We start from the raw sequence: 16,070 nt of genomic DNA on the forward strand, positions 1-16,070 counted from the left end.
CTATGACTCTAGAATCCTATGACTCTAGAATTCTATGACTCCATGACTCTAGAACAATATCTAACCACTAATCGCGACCTCATTATTTTAATTCCCAGAAACCGTACGTCTGCAAAGCACCGGGCTGCACGAAAAGGTACACCGATCCGTCGTCCCTGAGGAAACACGTGAAAACAGTGCACGGCGCCGAGTTCTACGCCAACAAGAAGCACAAAGGCGGAGGCGGAGACGGCGGAGGAAGCGACGAGGCAGGCGCTGGTGGAAACAGTCCCAGCAGAAGCGAGGACCTTCATCCGAAGACGCCGAGTTTGTCGAGCCCTAGCGTGAAGTCTGAAAGCGAGGCCAACAGTCCGCCGAGCATGATGCAACAACAGGGTAGCCCGTTGATGGGTGGCTGCAACGATGAGGTCGCAGGTGCGAGTGCATTGACGGGAGAGGGTGTCGCGCTTGCTGAGGAACCTTGGAACGAGGAGCCTGATGATCTGGATATTGCTGATTTACCAGTTGCTCTGCGTGCTATGGTGAGTCTTAAAGTATTATTTTACTAGTTTTAAATTTCTATAAGGTGGAGGTATTTAAGGTTAGAATGACTCTATAGGGTCGCTGGAGACTACACAGAAAAAAATTGTTTGCAGATTTAAATTGTCTGGAAATGTGTAAATAGATAGTAAAAAATGTTTATTTTGTTCTATTAACTCATGGTGTACTTTATATTTTATATTTTGTGTAAATATAGAATAATATCTGATCAAAATATTATTTAATAAAAAATCGCAGGTTCCCTTATAAATAGATCAGAAAATAATACAGAAAATCCTCAATACAATAATAATTAATCAAACACCAATTTAACGAAAAATAATCCTCGCAGGTTGGCGGAATGGAGTCGCAGCAGCAGCAACAAGCGCCAGCGCCCGCGTCGAGGAATCGTCTAAAAGGCAGACTGCAGGCAAAGGGTTTGTCCAGTCTGCCGGTAGTGTCTGGTTTGAGGGGCACGCGCGGCTTGGGTCCTCAAGGTAACATCGGCGACCTGAACAGAAGGATCACGGACCTGAAAATGGAGAGCGGAGGTGGTTCCGCACGGCAGACGAGCCTCTCGGACCTCCAGCTCAGGCTACAGCCCTTGAACGAGCCCAGAAGGGACAGCAACACCACCGTCAGCACATACTACGGCAGCATGAAGTCCACGGACTTTGGTAGCCGAAGAAGTAGTCAAGCCAGCGGCGTCAGCGCCGTTCGGATGACCCACGTCGGACCGGGCAGCTTTTACGATCCCATCAGTCCAGGCACGTCGAGGCGAAGCAGCCAGCTGAGCACCGCTTCCGGACGCATGAACGCGCCCAGCCACCTCCAAGGACCGTACTCGACGAGCAACCTCGTCGTTCAGACGCAGAACATGTCCCTGCAGGTAATTTAACGAGCCCTTTACTGTTTAATTATCTATTTTTATTTTTATTATTTTTGTACGAAGTTGAAACATATCATTGTGTTTCAAAACGTATTATTTACAACTAAATGGGCGAGTTTTTTTATTAGTAATATTTACGAGATTTTTTTACGTTGATAGAAAATTTATGAGATTCTTATTCGTTAGTTCGAAGGCGGTTTAAAGCCTTCCCTCGCGTCCTAGAGTAAGATAGGCTTCAGTCTGCAGTATTCTCGCGCGCTTGCTTCTGATTCGCTACTGTTTTCTTATTAATAACTCGTTGACAAAGCCGCGGATTAAATTTTCACAAAGAAACAAAAATTAGAGTATAATTATAGATAGACAGTATAGTCATATACGACTGAAAGGTTTAATCATTTCACTCGTAAGACGGTGCTGGAAATATATTTACTTTAATTTTTAGGGCCTTCACGGAGTAACCGGAGAATGGACCGGCCCCACCAGCCACTGTACGCAACCCTCTGGCGATCGTCGAATGTCGGAGCCAGCTAGGGGACAACAAGCTCAAAGAAACTCGCCGGTTGTGCCACCCAGACCCAGATCTGCTCAATTCCCGGAGAGACATCCCAATCAAGAAGTAATCTTGGACGAAGTGGGGGAGGGCGAGATGGTGGAGAACAAGTTGGTCATCCCGGACGAGATGATGCAGTATTTGAACCAGGTAAAATTATTTATTGTTTATAGATGTCGAAGTGTCTGAAGAAGCTTTTTTAATGGTAGTAGATTGACTGCGAGTCTGTTATATTTATTGTATATTATATTATATATTTATTTTATTTTATAAATCTATCTATTATATAATATCATGAACCTTCCAGGTACAGACAGGTGGAAGCCAGATCAGCTACCGCAGCAGCCCGCTTCCGGTCTGCCAGTCGCCAGTGTGCAGCAACCCCATGCACTGCCAACGCCCAGCGCCACCCCCATGCAACTACAGCCAGTCCCACCAGCAGCACTGCTACGCCCAGCAGTCGTCCGCACAGTCAACCTGCACCAATTACCAGAATACCTCACCGTCGCCTTACAACCAGTGTCCCAGTTCCAGAGCAGCGCCACCGAATCCCCAATACTGTCCCGCGCCTAGCTACCCATCGCAGCCGAACGGCCAAGTGCTGAGCCCAGCAGTGGGCCAAGTCATGTCACCCGGATCTCATTACGCGCCGAGCCACATCAGCGACCAACCCCTAACTTCGCCGGCAGCCGGCGCATTGGCCCCGCAACACGCCCCGCAGAATCTTCCGCAAAACTCTGCGCAGCTGACGAGGAACTGTCCGCAAAATCACGCGCACCACGGCTACTACCCGGGCTACGGTTGCCAGGGTCAGATGAACTGTCCCGGAAACCCCAGCAGCCACATGGGCCATCACACGAGTCCGTCATGCGGGCCGCCGAGCCACGGCGCCATGACGCCCCAGCAATGCGCTCAGATGCGGTCGGCCGCGAACTGCCAGCAGGTAGCGATGCACTGCAACCAGCAGCAGACGGTGATGCACAATCAGGCCGGAGGGAATCATCCGGGCTCGCAGTGCGGCCAGAACAGTCAGTGCGGCAGACCAGTGATAACGCCGAACGGCCAGGTGACCAATCTGCACGCGAACCAGCAGACCACTGGTCAGTGTCCTCAAATGGCGAGTCCGTGCTCCCAGCTGAGCGTGAACAATCAAACGAAGCAGGTGGCGAACATGCAGGGCCTGCAGGGCTGCCAACAACCGGCCCCGCCCCAGCCGGTGTCACCCTGCATGCAGATGACCAATTGCTCGCACTCGAACGGCTCCCATCGGTCGGCCGTCGACAACGCCATGATGAAGAGAATGTCGCCGCAGCTGTGCACCGCTCAGCAGAACAATTGCAGGATGCAGCAGCAGCAGACCTGCAATTGCCAGGCGCGCACCAACACGCCCACGCACCAGCAGTACACGTGCAGTTGTCAGTGGAGTTACGGCGGCGATCACTGCTATCACGATCATCCTGGCGCGACTATTCCCGAGATTCAGTGCAGGGACATCAGCCAGTCGCAGCAGGGCACGCCCATGAAGCCTCCTCTGGGCATGAGGCAGGACTCTTATAGGAGGACGTTGGAGTACGTGCAACAGTGTAGGAACTGGTCCGAGAGCGCGAGCACCCACGAAACTAACGTGTCGAGCTCCACTCATCCAATGTCGTTGCCCCAACCCCTGCCCACTAGCGCCAATATGGTCGTCAACGACATGTCCTCGTCTTTGAGCTCGTTGCTCGAGGAGAACAGATACTTGCAGATGATACAGTAAATGGTAAACGCCTGCGTATTTTTATACTATTATTCTTCTGCTCGGATTGGCGGACGCGGGAGGCTGTGCTACCTTGTCAGCTAAAGGAATATTTTATAATGGGGGATGTTTTTTTATGGTGGAAGAACTGTCTGAAATTTAAAGGAACGATGAAGATATAAAGTTTGTTAACAAATGGCAACTTGGAGGATTTTATATATTGTTCTTGATAATATTGTCTGCGATGCAGCGCAGGATTTTTTCGAGGGTGGAAATTATGAAATTATTAATTATAAATTAAATTAAATGTTAGCAATGTTGCGTAGCTCTACCACCTTATAATTATTATAAAATGAACGCGAAAATATTGCGAATTGCTGGAAATTGTCAATTAAAAATTATTATACTATGTCGTCGATTATTCTTATACGAAAAATTTGTAAAATTCGCCGATCTATTGTAACATTAATTATCGATGCTCCCAAGGCGTTCGACGTTGATTAAGAATCAATCGAGCTCTCAAGGTAACATAACCTATCGCGTGGAATTCGCCGGGACGAACGACCGAGCTATCTAAACTTTTGTATTTTTGATAAATATTGTATTTTCTACGATAATAGTGTTAAGGGCCCAGCGTAACCGTTACTTAAATTAAACGTTAGAGCGGAATTTTGTAGATTGTGACCTCACATGGATGACATTCTCGGTGATTAATCGTTTTTTAGTCGAAGTGATATACCGCGTTGCCGCGAGGACAACAACGAACGTGTGTGTGTTATCCGATGTTAACGCTGTGCCGTATGGAGAGTTTAATGTTTGTACAAAAAGGAAGAAAGTAAAAGAATTGTTGCGGCAGTGCCCCGATGGTGCCTTACCTCCGTAACACGCGGCCTGTCCTTCGAATTTATATTTCAACCCTTTGCCCTCGAAGACGTTTCAACTATAAATGTAAAATAATTCCTTCGACTCGTAGCATTTCCATTCTGTATAACAACACTCTGTATAACAATTCTATTTATATAAAATCGAGTCTTATAATTCATATAGCAGTTTTACATTTTTAACAAATTTTTAAATATTTCTAAAAATAATTATAGAACGTGGTATAACAATCTTAAATCTCATTAAGATCAATGGCGCCTCAGAGTCGAGTGCAAAGGGTTAATGTCATGGAGAACGACGAACAAATATTCTCGAGGCGCCGTATTATGAAATTTTTATGATCATTGTCGTCGCAGCGGAGACAGCAACATCGTTGTTCATTGAAGATTCCGAAAATATTTTTCTAAGCCGATTTTACTTGTAGATAGATCTTTGTACCGTATTTTTGTACAACCAAGTCCTTCTCACGCGTGCCAACGTATAGTTAAGTTACTTCTCGTGTCATCGCGTACGTTCGACGACTCTTCTCCTTTACGTGTGGAGCGACGACGAACCAGCGTGCTAACGTGTGTGTGTAGTGTGTGTTTGTGACTCTGTGTGTGCATTGTGATACGGAGGAGCGAGAGCTATGTTTCTTCGGCGATCAGGAGCCGCAACGAATGAGATTAACCGATCGAAAAAGGATCACTTAGATGGTAGCGTACGAAATCTGTAGATAACTATTGTTTTAATTAATTGTTAGCTAGTACGAGCAGCGTGCGTGGTTATATGGTAGACAATCATTTTGCAAAGTGCGTGGCTGTATGCGCGTCTGTTTGAGAGCTTGGCGTGGCTCTGTGTGAATGGGCGTGGCGATGTGTGAGTGGGCGTGGCTCTGTGTGAATGGGCGTGGCTATGTGTGAATGGGCGTGTCTATGTGTGAATGGGCGTGTCCTATGTGTGACTGGGCGTCTCTCTATATACCTATCTACATCTCCCTATGTACCTATGTGCATCTCTCCATATACCTATCTGCGTCTCTCTACATGCCTACAACGACCAAGTGTCCATCATCCATTGTAAAGAAGCGTAACAACACTTACAAGCAACATTAATTGACACTCTGTGCAGCTAATCGAAAGAACCGCCTTCCACCCCCTTCTCCCTTCTATTTTCAAACAATCGCTCCTTCAGCGATTTTCTTCTTGGATGAATTGCGTATGTTGGATGACTTAGCGTACCTAAAAGCTGTTTTTGTTACATACACACGATTTTGTACGAATTTTAATTAACCTACGATAGCGACGCCTTGTGAATAGTATACATAACTATCGTATACATATAGTTTATAGGAGACACATCGAGAAGTTCGATTCTGCGGGCGGGAGGTGCATGACGAAGAAAGTTTTTACATCCTAAAGATTGTTAATTATTTTAAAATAAATCATATCGATCCCATCAACGAGAAACATTGTCGACTATGTTTTTGAACCCTGATCCCCGATATATATGTATATAATTGTAAAATATAATTATATAAAATTATATATATCTATAATGTGATATAGTGTGATATAGGGTGATATAGTGTGATATAGTGTGATATAGTATTATCTGTCCAGCGTTCTTTAGAATACCGCGAGTCGCTGCAACAATATTAAGATATAATAATCGAGGATAAATGGTTGAATAAAAATCACAGTGTTGCTTGTCGAATCTTTATGTGCAGAGAGCAATTAGTAGGTACAATCGTAGAAGGTACAAAACAGGAACGGACTCGTGAGTGATCACATTTTACTTTCCGCGGTTAGGAACAACGATAGATTATTTACATCGATATAAAGTCACACACTCGAGTGGCGCCTCAGAGTCACCACTCGAGTTCAAAGGGTTAACACTAAACCTACCACGGTTAAAATTACCATTTTACAAAATTCCAGTTTTACAATATTCCACAACCCTTTAAAAGACTTCTTTGTTCGAATAAATTACATTACTATAGCAAGCTTTATAATTAAAGCTTGACAGACTCTAAATTAAATTTGATCTTCTAAGTGCACACCGATGCATACAATATACCGCTGTGTACTCGGTAGGTTCAGTGTTAACAACCGTATTGTTTCACAAGATCGATTCGTTTTCTACGCCGTGTCTTTAATTTGTTGTCGGCGACGAAGCCAAAGATTTCGTTGCATCGCGTAGCCTTTTTTACAATGAGAGCCAACCGCGCGGTTTCGAAGACCGATGCGTACACGTGTTTACGTCCACGACGAGAATAAACGCCGAGCGGTGTTTCCTTTGTACAATAATAATAATAACAACAATGGTGGGGCATTTTACGGCGCTTTGCTCGGCGACGATTCGTTGGAACTGTTGTCCGAGACCGGTTTCCTAGTATTTTCAGTAGCTTCGGTGGCCGATGATTCAGGTACCTAAATATTGAAACGGTTAACAATTGGTTATTTTTAAAGGCGCGTCGTCGCAACGTAACCAGTCATCTCACCTGTCGAGGTAGATCCGCCAAATTGGTCCTCAACCTCTGGCTGGGCAGCACATCCGGCATAGGCGGCGGCACAGGCGGTTCCCCATAGGCCTCGTGCAGCTCCTCCAACCTGGTGCTCAACGCGGAACCCCTCCTACTAGTAGCATTCATCTTGTTCATCAGCCATTTAGCCTGCTCCTCCAGCCTCTTCAGCCTATCCTCCCTAGCAGCCAAAGCCTCCTCCGGCGTCCTCGTCTTCGTCGGCTTCGTCTCCGCTTTCCTAGAAGCCTCGTCTCTCTTCAGGGTCTCCACACTTTCCTTTCTCTCCGCTTCGACCGAAGACGACGACGGCGATTTGACGACCACCGCGTCCACAGCTGGGAACTCTTTGACAGTGTCCAAACTAGAGGACGAGTCTACGGAGACGCTGTCCGAGTCGATGACGCTTTCCATGGACCTGGTAGTTCGTTTCTCCAGGCTCCTCGGCTCCTGACACGAAGCCGGGATCGAAGAGGAAAACGCGGCGTCGAAACGATCGTCGGTGTCCGGCAACGGCGCGCCAAACACTGGAGCAGAAAACGGATTAGACGGGCCGACGACCAGGGGCTCGCTGAACTGGACAATTTTCACGGCCGCGGGCGCTGCGGTAGATGGGGGGAAGGGTCCGATGGAGAAAACAGGCCGCGTGCTGGCTGGGCTAGCTTCGGCGGGGATGTGAGACACAGGCGAGCTCGGGGGTTCCTCTTTCTCACCGTCCGCTTCTGATGGATGTTGGAAGTCGTTCTCCGGAGATGGACATAGGTCTTCTTCCTGTTCGGTGGTAGACACCTCGACGCGTTCGTCCAGGGTGTCGTTGATCGATTTTAATAACTCCAGGCTCTGTGTTTCGGTGATACTAGGCTCTATAGTTGGCTCTTCAGTGATGCTGGGCTCTTTGGTTGACTCTTCGGTGATACTAGGCTCTTTGGTTGGCTCTTCAGTGATGCTGGGCTCTTTGGTTGGCTCTTCGATGATAGAGCTTAATACGCAGTCTTTTTCTAATGCAATTTCTTTGGTTGCAGCTTCGGCGACCGAGTGCTCGAAGTTTGATGGTGCTGCGTTAGAGTCATTGATATCTATGAGGTTCTGGATCACGTTGGTTAGAGCCAGGTCCAAGGTGTCCAGGGATTCTTGGGTGTTTTCTGATATCAGCTGCTGTCGAGTGAAACAGTGTACGTTGTTAAGTTCTGTTTATTTAATTCTGTTAAATTTTAAAAAATTTACTTAAAAAATGGTGAACTGATTTCAATAGTTTTGTAAACTTACCGATACTTCCACCGCATCTTCAACTTCGGTATTTGGAACTATTTCTGCTACCTCGACCTCGTCCAGCTCAGCTTCCGTTTCTGGACTAGGAGTTCGTTGTTCCAACGTTGTCGAAGAGCTTGTCTTTGGTTCGGAGAGCTCGGTATCGGTTGGCTGCTCCGATTCTGTGTCTGGCGATGGTGCACGGGGACTCTCCTGGAAATACGAGAGAATGGAGAACAATTGCCGGACTATAATTGATTACATGTATAATAATATAATTTAATATGATATAATGTAATATAGAGCACTCTCAGAAAAATGTTAGTAAATTCTCCTTTTCCATCAGTACTGTGTTAAGGTAAAAAAAGAAGCATGATCATTGGCATACCTTTCGCGGTCTCCTGCGTGGACCTAGCCTAATTCTCTCCTCGACCGAGTTATCCTCTTCTTCGTCCGTGTCGTCGCCACGTTCGTCGCTAAATCCACTCTCGGCGCTGCAAAATATGCGATTTTAAACAAGTGGAACGAATATTTAATAAAAAAAGTAAGGTAATTACTTTCTATGAGATTATATAATTAACATGGTTGATCAAGTAGCAATTAACAATTTACACTCGACTGGACCCTTCGAGGCACCAATGAAAATTGTTATATCACTTCCAAAATAATTTTAATATCATTATAAACCTTCCTATATAAAAGACTGTTAAAAGTGGCAATTAACAACAATTTTAGGAGTCGCGAGATTCAATTCTGTACGACTCAAATATAGCTACTTTGGATTCAGAATTGAAAGAGTTAACACCTTAACAGTCTTTCTGCATTCGTGGCTTCGATTGCAAAGGGTTGACACTCAAAAGCCGACTCACCTGTTACTAAACGAGTCATGGACAGCCAAAGCCTTCCTCGCGGCGAACTCTCGCCGCAAGCTCCGCCACTCCAGTTCCGTGTTAGTATTTTTCTGTCTGGCCGACTCCCATTTCTCGCGACAGTACTCCAACTCTTGCTTCAACTCCTGCAGCATCTTCCTCTTCTGTTGCAACTCGTACCGCAAAATCCTCTCGTGCGTGTGCAACTGTTGATGCTGAGCCTGCATTCGATCGACGATCGTCCAGGTTTTGCTGAGCTCCGCTGACACAGTCGACAGTCTCTTCTCCTGTACAGAGAAATTATTTATTTCGACGATTATTTATTTTATTTTTATTTCGCATAAAACTCTCCACAGAATAATACAAATATTTAAATGTATTAGCTCACCTGTTCCCCAAGCTTGCTCTCCAAGTGAGTATTCAGCTGCTTCATCCTGTTCATCTCCTTCTCCAAGTGTTTCTTCTCCAGGATCAGTTCCTTCAGACGAATGTACGTTTTGCTGACTGATATCACTAATCTCGGCCCAGCAGGCGTATCTACAGACTTGTAGCAACTGTTTGGATCGGGATCCGCGGATGGCGCTATTGGAGATGTTTGGGCACCCTCCGCGTGGCAGCTCAGTAATTCCAACAGGACGCGCCAGACCTAGGAAGCGATACCAGCTTGGAATGTTGTAGACGTGATAGGGATCCACGTGATAGGGGTCCAAAATATAGGGATCCATGTGATAGGGGTCCAAAATATAGGGATCCACGTGATAGGGATACAAAATATAGGGATCCACGTGATAGGGGTCCAAAATATAGGGATCCACGTGATAGGGGTCCAAAATATAGGGATCCACGTGATAGGGATTCAAAAGATAGGGATACAAAATATAGGGATCCACGTGATAGGGATGCAAAATATAGGGATCCACGTGATAGGGATAGACGTGGTAGGGGTACATGTGATAAGGATACCCGTGATAAAGGCACACACGATAAGGAAGCATTTAGGGAAACGAAAATACCTTGGGCAGATTATGAGCGATCTCCTCCTGTTGCAGGTCCTCGTCTTTCTTCTCGGCCTCGCTCTCGACGCCATGTTCCCCTTCGACGCGCTTCTGGGACCCCTTGCCGCCCTCCACCTGCTCCACCAGATCCAGAAGCAGCTTCGGCAGCGCTGCTGCTTCGGTGCTTTCCTCCCTCGCTATGTCACTTATTAGATCATGATTCTCCTAAACAAAAGACACTTGTTTCGTATTCTGCGATAATTTTAATATAATCATCAAAATCACAATTTCTACCTGAAGTAACTGAGTCAATCGATCGAGATCCATGTCGGCAGAGGAAGCACCCAAAAGTATCTGCGTGAACAGTCCATTGATCAGCGACATCTGATTCTGTAGATCCCTGCAATCGGCCTTGGTCAGTCCCAGCTGCGACTCCAAATTCGATATCTCGGTGTCCTGAACATCGATCTGCCACAGAAATCATACACTCGATCAAAACAGCATAACTCGAAAACACCATTTATCTGATCATTCTGATTATGGTTGTAGTTATTAGGATTAGGTTTCTGATGGTTATCGTACCTTCTCGTCAGCTTTCCTCAGATCCTCCTCAAGGCATTCCGTCTTCTTCAGCGAATGATTCAATCTGCTTTTGACGTCGGCGAGCTCCTTGGTCGCCGCGTCTTTCAACTCGGTCAGCACCTTCAGTCTCTCGTTGTAGAGGCATTTCAAGCTATTGATGTTCTCCAGCTGGCGTTCGCATTCGAGGCCGACGCCGTCCTTCAGCTCCAAGAAACTTCTGTCCCCTAATCGGACCAGAATCTGGGCGAGATGGCCCTTCAGCTCGTTGGCACGGCTCTCCCTGGCGTGGAGTGCCTCTCGCGTGTTATTGGTCATGTCCGCCAAGCTACGGATACGGTGGCGATGCTGATCGGGCTCGGTTTCCAAGTGATAACGCAGGTCGTCCACTTTCTCGATCTGGAAGCGGACGTCGTTCCTCAGCTCGTCGGAGACCTGGAAGTAACGACGCATACTTTTTCGGGGGTGGAAATGATGGTAAATTCATTAATTGAGCATTTTGGCAATTTTAGGGCTCGATAAGGGCTGAACGTCTTGGAGACGTCCATTTTACGTCTGGTTTAGGTCTGAACGTTTTATAAGATAAATTGGATGTCTCAGACGTCTTATTTCAGACGTTAAAAAGATATCCAAATTAGGATGTCGTTAAGACGTCTCAAAGTTGTCCTAGAAACGTCTGAAAGACGGCTTAAAGACGTCCGAAATTAGACATCCTTTTAATTGAAAAATTAATTGGACATCCTCTGAAAGAAGACGTCTTTAAGACACTTGAAATATGTCTTCAATGTGTACGATTAAAAAATTAGACATAAAGAAAAAGTTATCAAATATTATTAAAAACCCATAAAAATAATAAATGTTTCTAATCGTTCCTCTTCTTACCTTCAATACGTATGTTATTCGCTGAGCTTCGACACGTTTCATAGCCAAATCTTGTTCGTCAGGTTTCGGATCCCTGAACCTAGATCTCCATCCATCAACCTTGCCGGCTTGGCCCTCAGACTCAGAATCGTTCTGAGCAGACCTAAGTAGATCCAAAACTCTAGAGGTCTCCGAATGAGCCTCCTTCTCAGCGTCCAATTCGCGTCTCAGCCGCTCCATTTCGGAGGAGACGGCTGCGATCGCTCTCTGCCTCGCTTCTCTCTTCAGCATCAAGTCTTTCTTGAATTCTTCGATAGTCGTCGCACGCTCGATCGGCGGACTCTCCTGGGATGTGTCTATGGGGTCGATCGAGTCTGTTGAAAAATATAGAGAACACCGTATAGAGTTGATTTTTAAATGTTTTTGAGAGAACAGTCCATCATTGGAAAATTGGAAAATATTTCTGCCCTATATTAGATTATAATTTTTATATTATAATTTGTCTTATATTACAATTGTTATGTTAATTAGTATTTTCTAGGTTTGTTTATTGTATTGTGAATAAGGTAGAGAAACAAGAATTAGCATTTTGTATTGGTCTTAATTTCGTAAAAAAATAAAATAGGCTGTCTCATAAATTTATATCAATTTCTCGATATTTTTCAAACAACAGAACACTCTATTTTTTATACTAGGATAATTGCTATTTAATACACCAATGTTTAATATGTTATCACAGTCAAAGAGTTGTACTAAAATTGATATTTCTAAAAGAAAACGACAATTAACATAACTCACTTTACATAAAACACTGTAAATTAAAAAAACAGCAAATTGACAGTGAAAAATATAAAAATCAATATGACATGGAGTTAAACAACGCTCACCAATGTCTCCCTTCGAAGCCTCGTCGTCGTCGTCGTCGTCCTTCTTCTCAGTCTTGATAGTCTCCTTCAGTCTTTGAATCTCGTCCAAAGCGTCCTCGAGAGCTTTTATCTGTTTCTTCTTGTCCGCGACCTCCTCGGCCAATTGCGCTTTTAATTTCAAAGTCTTCTGGCTCTCGATGCTTTTGATCTGCTCCTTCTCCAGCAACGACTTCTGCAGATCCTGCTCCAGATCGGAGATCCTAGCCACGGCAGTGTCTTTGTCGGCGTTCAACCCGTCGATTCTCTCCAACAATGTTTTAGTCTCGCTCGTCGCGGCTGAGAACTTTGCAGCAAGCGCGTCGCATTCCTCGCGACGATCATTGAGGATCGACTGCATTTCTTCGTTGGTCGACTTTAAGGTCTGGGAACAATTGTTCATTATTACATTGTTATTATATTAATATTATTATATTATTCGTGTTATTGAAAGTCGATAATAATTCACGCTGTAATTTGCTGTGAAGATTCATTTTCAAAAATTCAATATTTCTGCTGTGGGTATTTGACGATGGTTATTAATATATTGGAATTAATATATCGGAATTAGTAATATTGGAATTATTATATCGAAGTTAATATATCGGAGTTAATATATTGAAATTAATATATTGGAATTAATATATCCAAATTAAAATATGAAAATTAATATATCGAAAATTAAAATATGAAAATTAATATATCGAAAATTAAAATATCAAAATTAATATATAGAAATTAATATATCGGACTCAATATATCAGAAATACTAAATCTTTCGACCAGGAAACGCCAAATCAGCTATACAAAAAAACCCACCTGATTGTCTTCCGTCAACTTCTCCACGGCCGCCCTCTGCTCGTCCAGTTCGCCCCGCAGTCTCTCGTTCGCGCAATGATACTCCAATCGTTCAGCCTTTAATCTCGCGATTTCCTCGGACAGTTTGTTTACCTCCGTACCCAGGGTCTGTTCCTCTTCATCCATCGGGCAGCCGCCCCCGCTATCGCGCTCCACTAAATGCAAATCGAGCATCGAGCGATCGGTTTCGTCGGGCGTCCCATCATCGCTACGTATTCTATGAATAGAACTGGTTCGATACTCGTCTCCTATCGCGTCTGACGCTCGCTGACATTTGAAATCGCGTTCAGGTAAATCGATGCTCGGGACTCTGCCACTGCCGGCGTCAGCGTCGTTTATTCGCCGATCCGCGACGGGTTCTCGCCGATTCATAGAGCCTTCCTGCCGATCCGTAGCGCATTCTCGCCGGTCGTCCGATTCTTTGGAATCTAGCCTGTCTATCCTGGAGCGGAGCTTCTTTTCTTCTTCTTGCCGAGAGTTCCTTTGGCGACCTTGAGAATAGTCGCAGTTGTCTGTCAGTAGGTTCTCCAGCCTGTCGATCCTCAGCTCGAGTTTGTGTCGCTCTTCGACGTCGTCATTTGTTCGCTCCGTTGCTGGTCTTTTCCTAGGTGTATCCTCCAACAAGGCTTCTCCTGGTCCTCTTCCTCTTCCTCCGTCTCCTTCTGCTCCAAATCCTTCTCCTCCACCTTCTCCAGCTCTTTCTGCTCCTCCTCTTCGTAGCCTCCGTTCCCGCTCGTTCCGCAGCTCCCTGTACAACTCCTCCAAATGGGCGAGCGTCGCGGTGTGCGCTGTCGCCAGCTGCTGGTTAGCTGTCGCTAGCTGGGTGATCGCTCTTGAAAACTCCATGGCTTCCTGGTGGTGCGGCAAGAGCGAAGGGCCGTGACGCTCGGCCGTCTGCCAACCTGTCATCTGCGCGTACGTCAACTGCAATATAAATAAATGGACTAATTTCAGGGATGCTGCCGATCGAACCGGCCCCGTGCCGATCGACGATCGGAATTCTGGATCAGCCGAACGCGTTACGCCGGCCCGCGCGATCCTCCTATTGCATTGCGCCGCGAACGACGACGACGACGACGACGACAGGTGCTTTTAACCTCGGCACGATACCGCTCGGCCCAATTTCATCTCCAAACGCGCGCGGCCTCTCGGCACTCTCTCTCTCTCTCTCTCTCTCTCGATTTTCGAGTGGGATCATTGTTGGTGGAATTTATGCCGGCGGGTTTTTTGTTCGATTCGATGAAGTTCGAGAGGACAATGTGCAGAGTGGTTTTTCAGGCGTTGATTGATGATATAACAATTTCAACAATATATATCATTCATCAAGGAGTTGAAATGTGTTTTACTATTTTTATTTTCATTTTACTAATTCCGCTATTTTAGACTGATTTTTACGTAAAATAATTTTAGATGGAAGTTAAAAGCTAGAAGAAGTGATCTAAAAGACTTGTTGTTGTTATCAATACACTGTTATCAATACATGTTATCAATACATATTGTCTTTAACAATAAAAAAGGAAGACACGGAATGAAACATTGTCCCTTACTTTTAAATTCTCCAAAATACCATTAACTCAGAAATTAAAACTATTAAGCAAAACAGAAATGATTGCATCATGCTTTTATCTCTTGTGAAGGAAATTGTAATTTTATATAAAAAAATCTGCAGTCTACCAAAAAATACCAAACTATTAACACAGTAAAATTTCCAGTCCAGTTATTACAAATAAAACGATCTCAAAACTCCAACGACTGACTAGAATATACATATTTAATATTTCCATAGAATCATCCCCGTATAAACTAAAAATCCATAAATCCAAATCCTGAACCAAAAAACGATAAAAAATATATCAACGATAAATTATCATTGTATCACCACAAATTAGACATAAACTAAATGTTCAGCAGATCGATCCACAATTCCGAAAAAAAATCGAACGCAAAACGGAACGTCAACCCTTACCTTGAAACTCACGAGAACACCGCAAACTGTACAAAGGCTTTTGGAACGCGTCCGCGGCACCGTTTCAATTCACCGATCTCAGTTCGCCGATCCGTGACAATCGAATCCATTCACGGACAAAGCCGTCCACCGTCGTTCCAACGATTGATCGATCGTCGAGCTTTCGCGTGGTCTCGATCCACGTCGGGCGATTCACGCGAGCGATCTGGCGCGGACCCGCGGCACGATCGCCGCGAAGAAGAACGCTCGAGAGAGAGAGACACGACTCAGGGGGGAGGGGGCACGTGATTGTGATCGATGCTCCGCGAACTCGTCTGTTCGTGATCGTGACTCAGCGTGTTCTCCCGAAAACACGGAGAGCCGACGGGAGGAGAGAGAGAGAGAGAGAGGATTTTTGGAGTCCGGCCAGCGTCTCCGCGCCGCTTTTCCGCCCGCGGACAAAAGAGCACGTTTTCGCTTGGAAAATTTCGCGCCGGCATCTGCGCACTGTGCCCGACGCGCCGCCGACAAAAGCGCCCGATGTTTTCATAGTCATCTAGTCGGTCTGCGATTCGGAACACGGAAACGATTTCGCGCTTTCTTTGGAACGCGAACGTCGTTCAACGTTGCGACCAAAGAAGCTCGATTATTGAGGCTGCTGAGAGCGATGAGAATAGTTCGGATAACGGAGCAGTTATTTGTCTTCGGTGCCAGATTTTATTTATTTGGCTGTTTATA

The 16,070-nt window shown here is 45.4% G+C and overlaps 2 protein-coding genes across 2 annotated transcripts in view; one reads left to right on the forward strand and one right to left on the reverse strand.

The window, feature by feature from the left end:
• Ci (transcriptional activator cubitus interruptus) overlaps nucleotides 1-4,889 on the forward strand; it is a 124,100-nt gene extending 119,211 nt beyond the window's left edge. The window contains exons 10-13 of the mRNA XM_078182863.1: nucleotides 99-521; nucleotides 872-1,408; nucleotides 1,851-2,108; nucleotides 2,266-4,889. Of these exons, the coding sequence (XP_078038989.1) occupies nucleotides 99-521; nucleotides 872-1,408; nucleotides 1,851-2,108; nucleotides 2,266-3,714 (2,667 nt within the window). The 3' untranslated portion in view covers nucleotides 3,715-4,889. The remainder of the gene's footprint in view (nucleotides 1-98; nucleotides 522-871; nucleotides 1,409-1,850; nucleotides 2,109-2,265) is intronic.
• Nucleotides 4,890-6,264: 1,375 nt separating this feature from the next.
• Nucleotides 6,265-15,544, reverse strand: LOC144471105 (uncharacterized). The gene is made up of 13 exons (XM_078182849.1): nucleotides 15,354-15,544; nucleotides 13,349-14,311; nucleotides 12,515-12,914; nucleotides 11,649-12,001; nucleotides 10,770-11,201; nucleotides 10,482-10,655; nucleotides 10,206-10,412; nucleotides 9,581-9,838; nucleotides 9,193-9,479; nucleotides 8,712-8,817; nucleotides 8,342-8,536; nucleotides 7,058-8,230; nucleotides 6,265-6,986 (listed from the first exon to the last, which is right to left on the reverse strand). The coding sequence occupies exons 2-13, from the start codon at nucleotides 14,294-14,296 to the stop codon at nucleotides 6,891-6,893; spliced, it is 4,629 nt and encodes a 1,542-aa protein (XP_078038975.1). The 5' UTR covers nucleotides 14,297-14,311; nucleotides 15,354-15,544; the 3' UTR covers nucleotides 6,265-6,890.
• Nucleotides 15,545-16,070: the final 526 nt, after the last annotated feature.

Source organism: Augochlora pura, chromosome 1 (assembly GCF_028453695.1).
Source record: "Augochlora pura isolate Apur16 chromosome 1, APUR_v2.2.1, whole genome shotgun sequence".
Taxonomy (NCBI): domain Eukaryota; kingdom Metazoa; phylum Arthropoda; class Insecta; order Hymenoptera; family Halictidae; genus Augochlora; species Augochlora pura.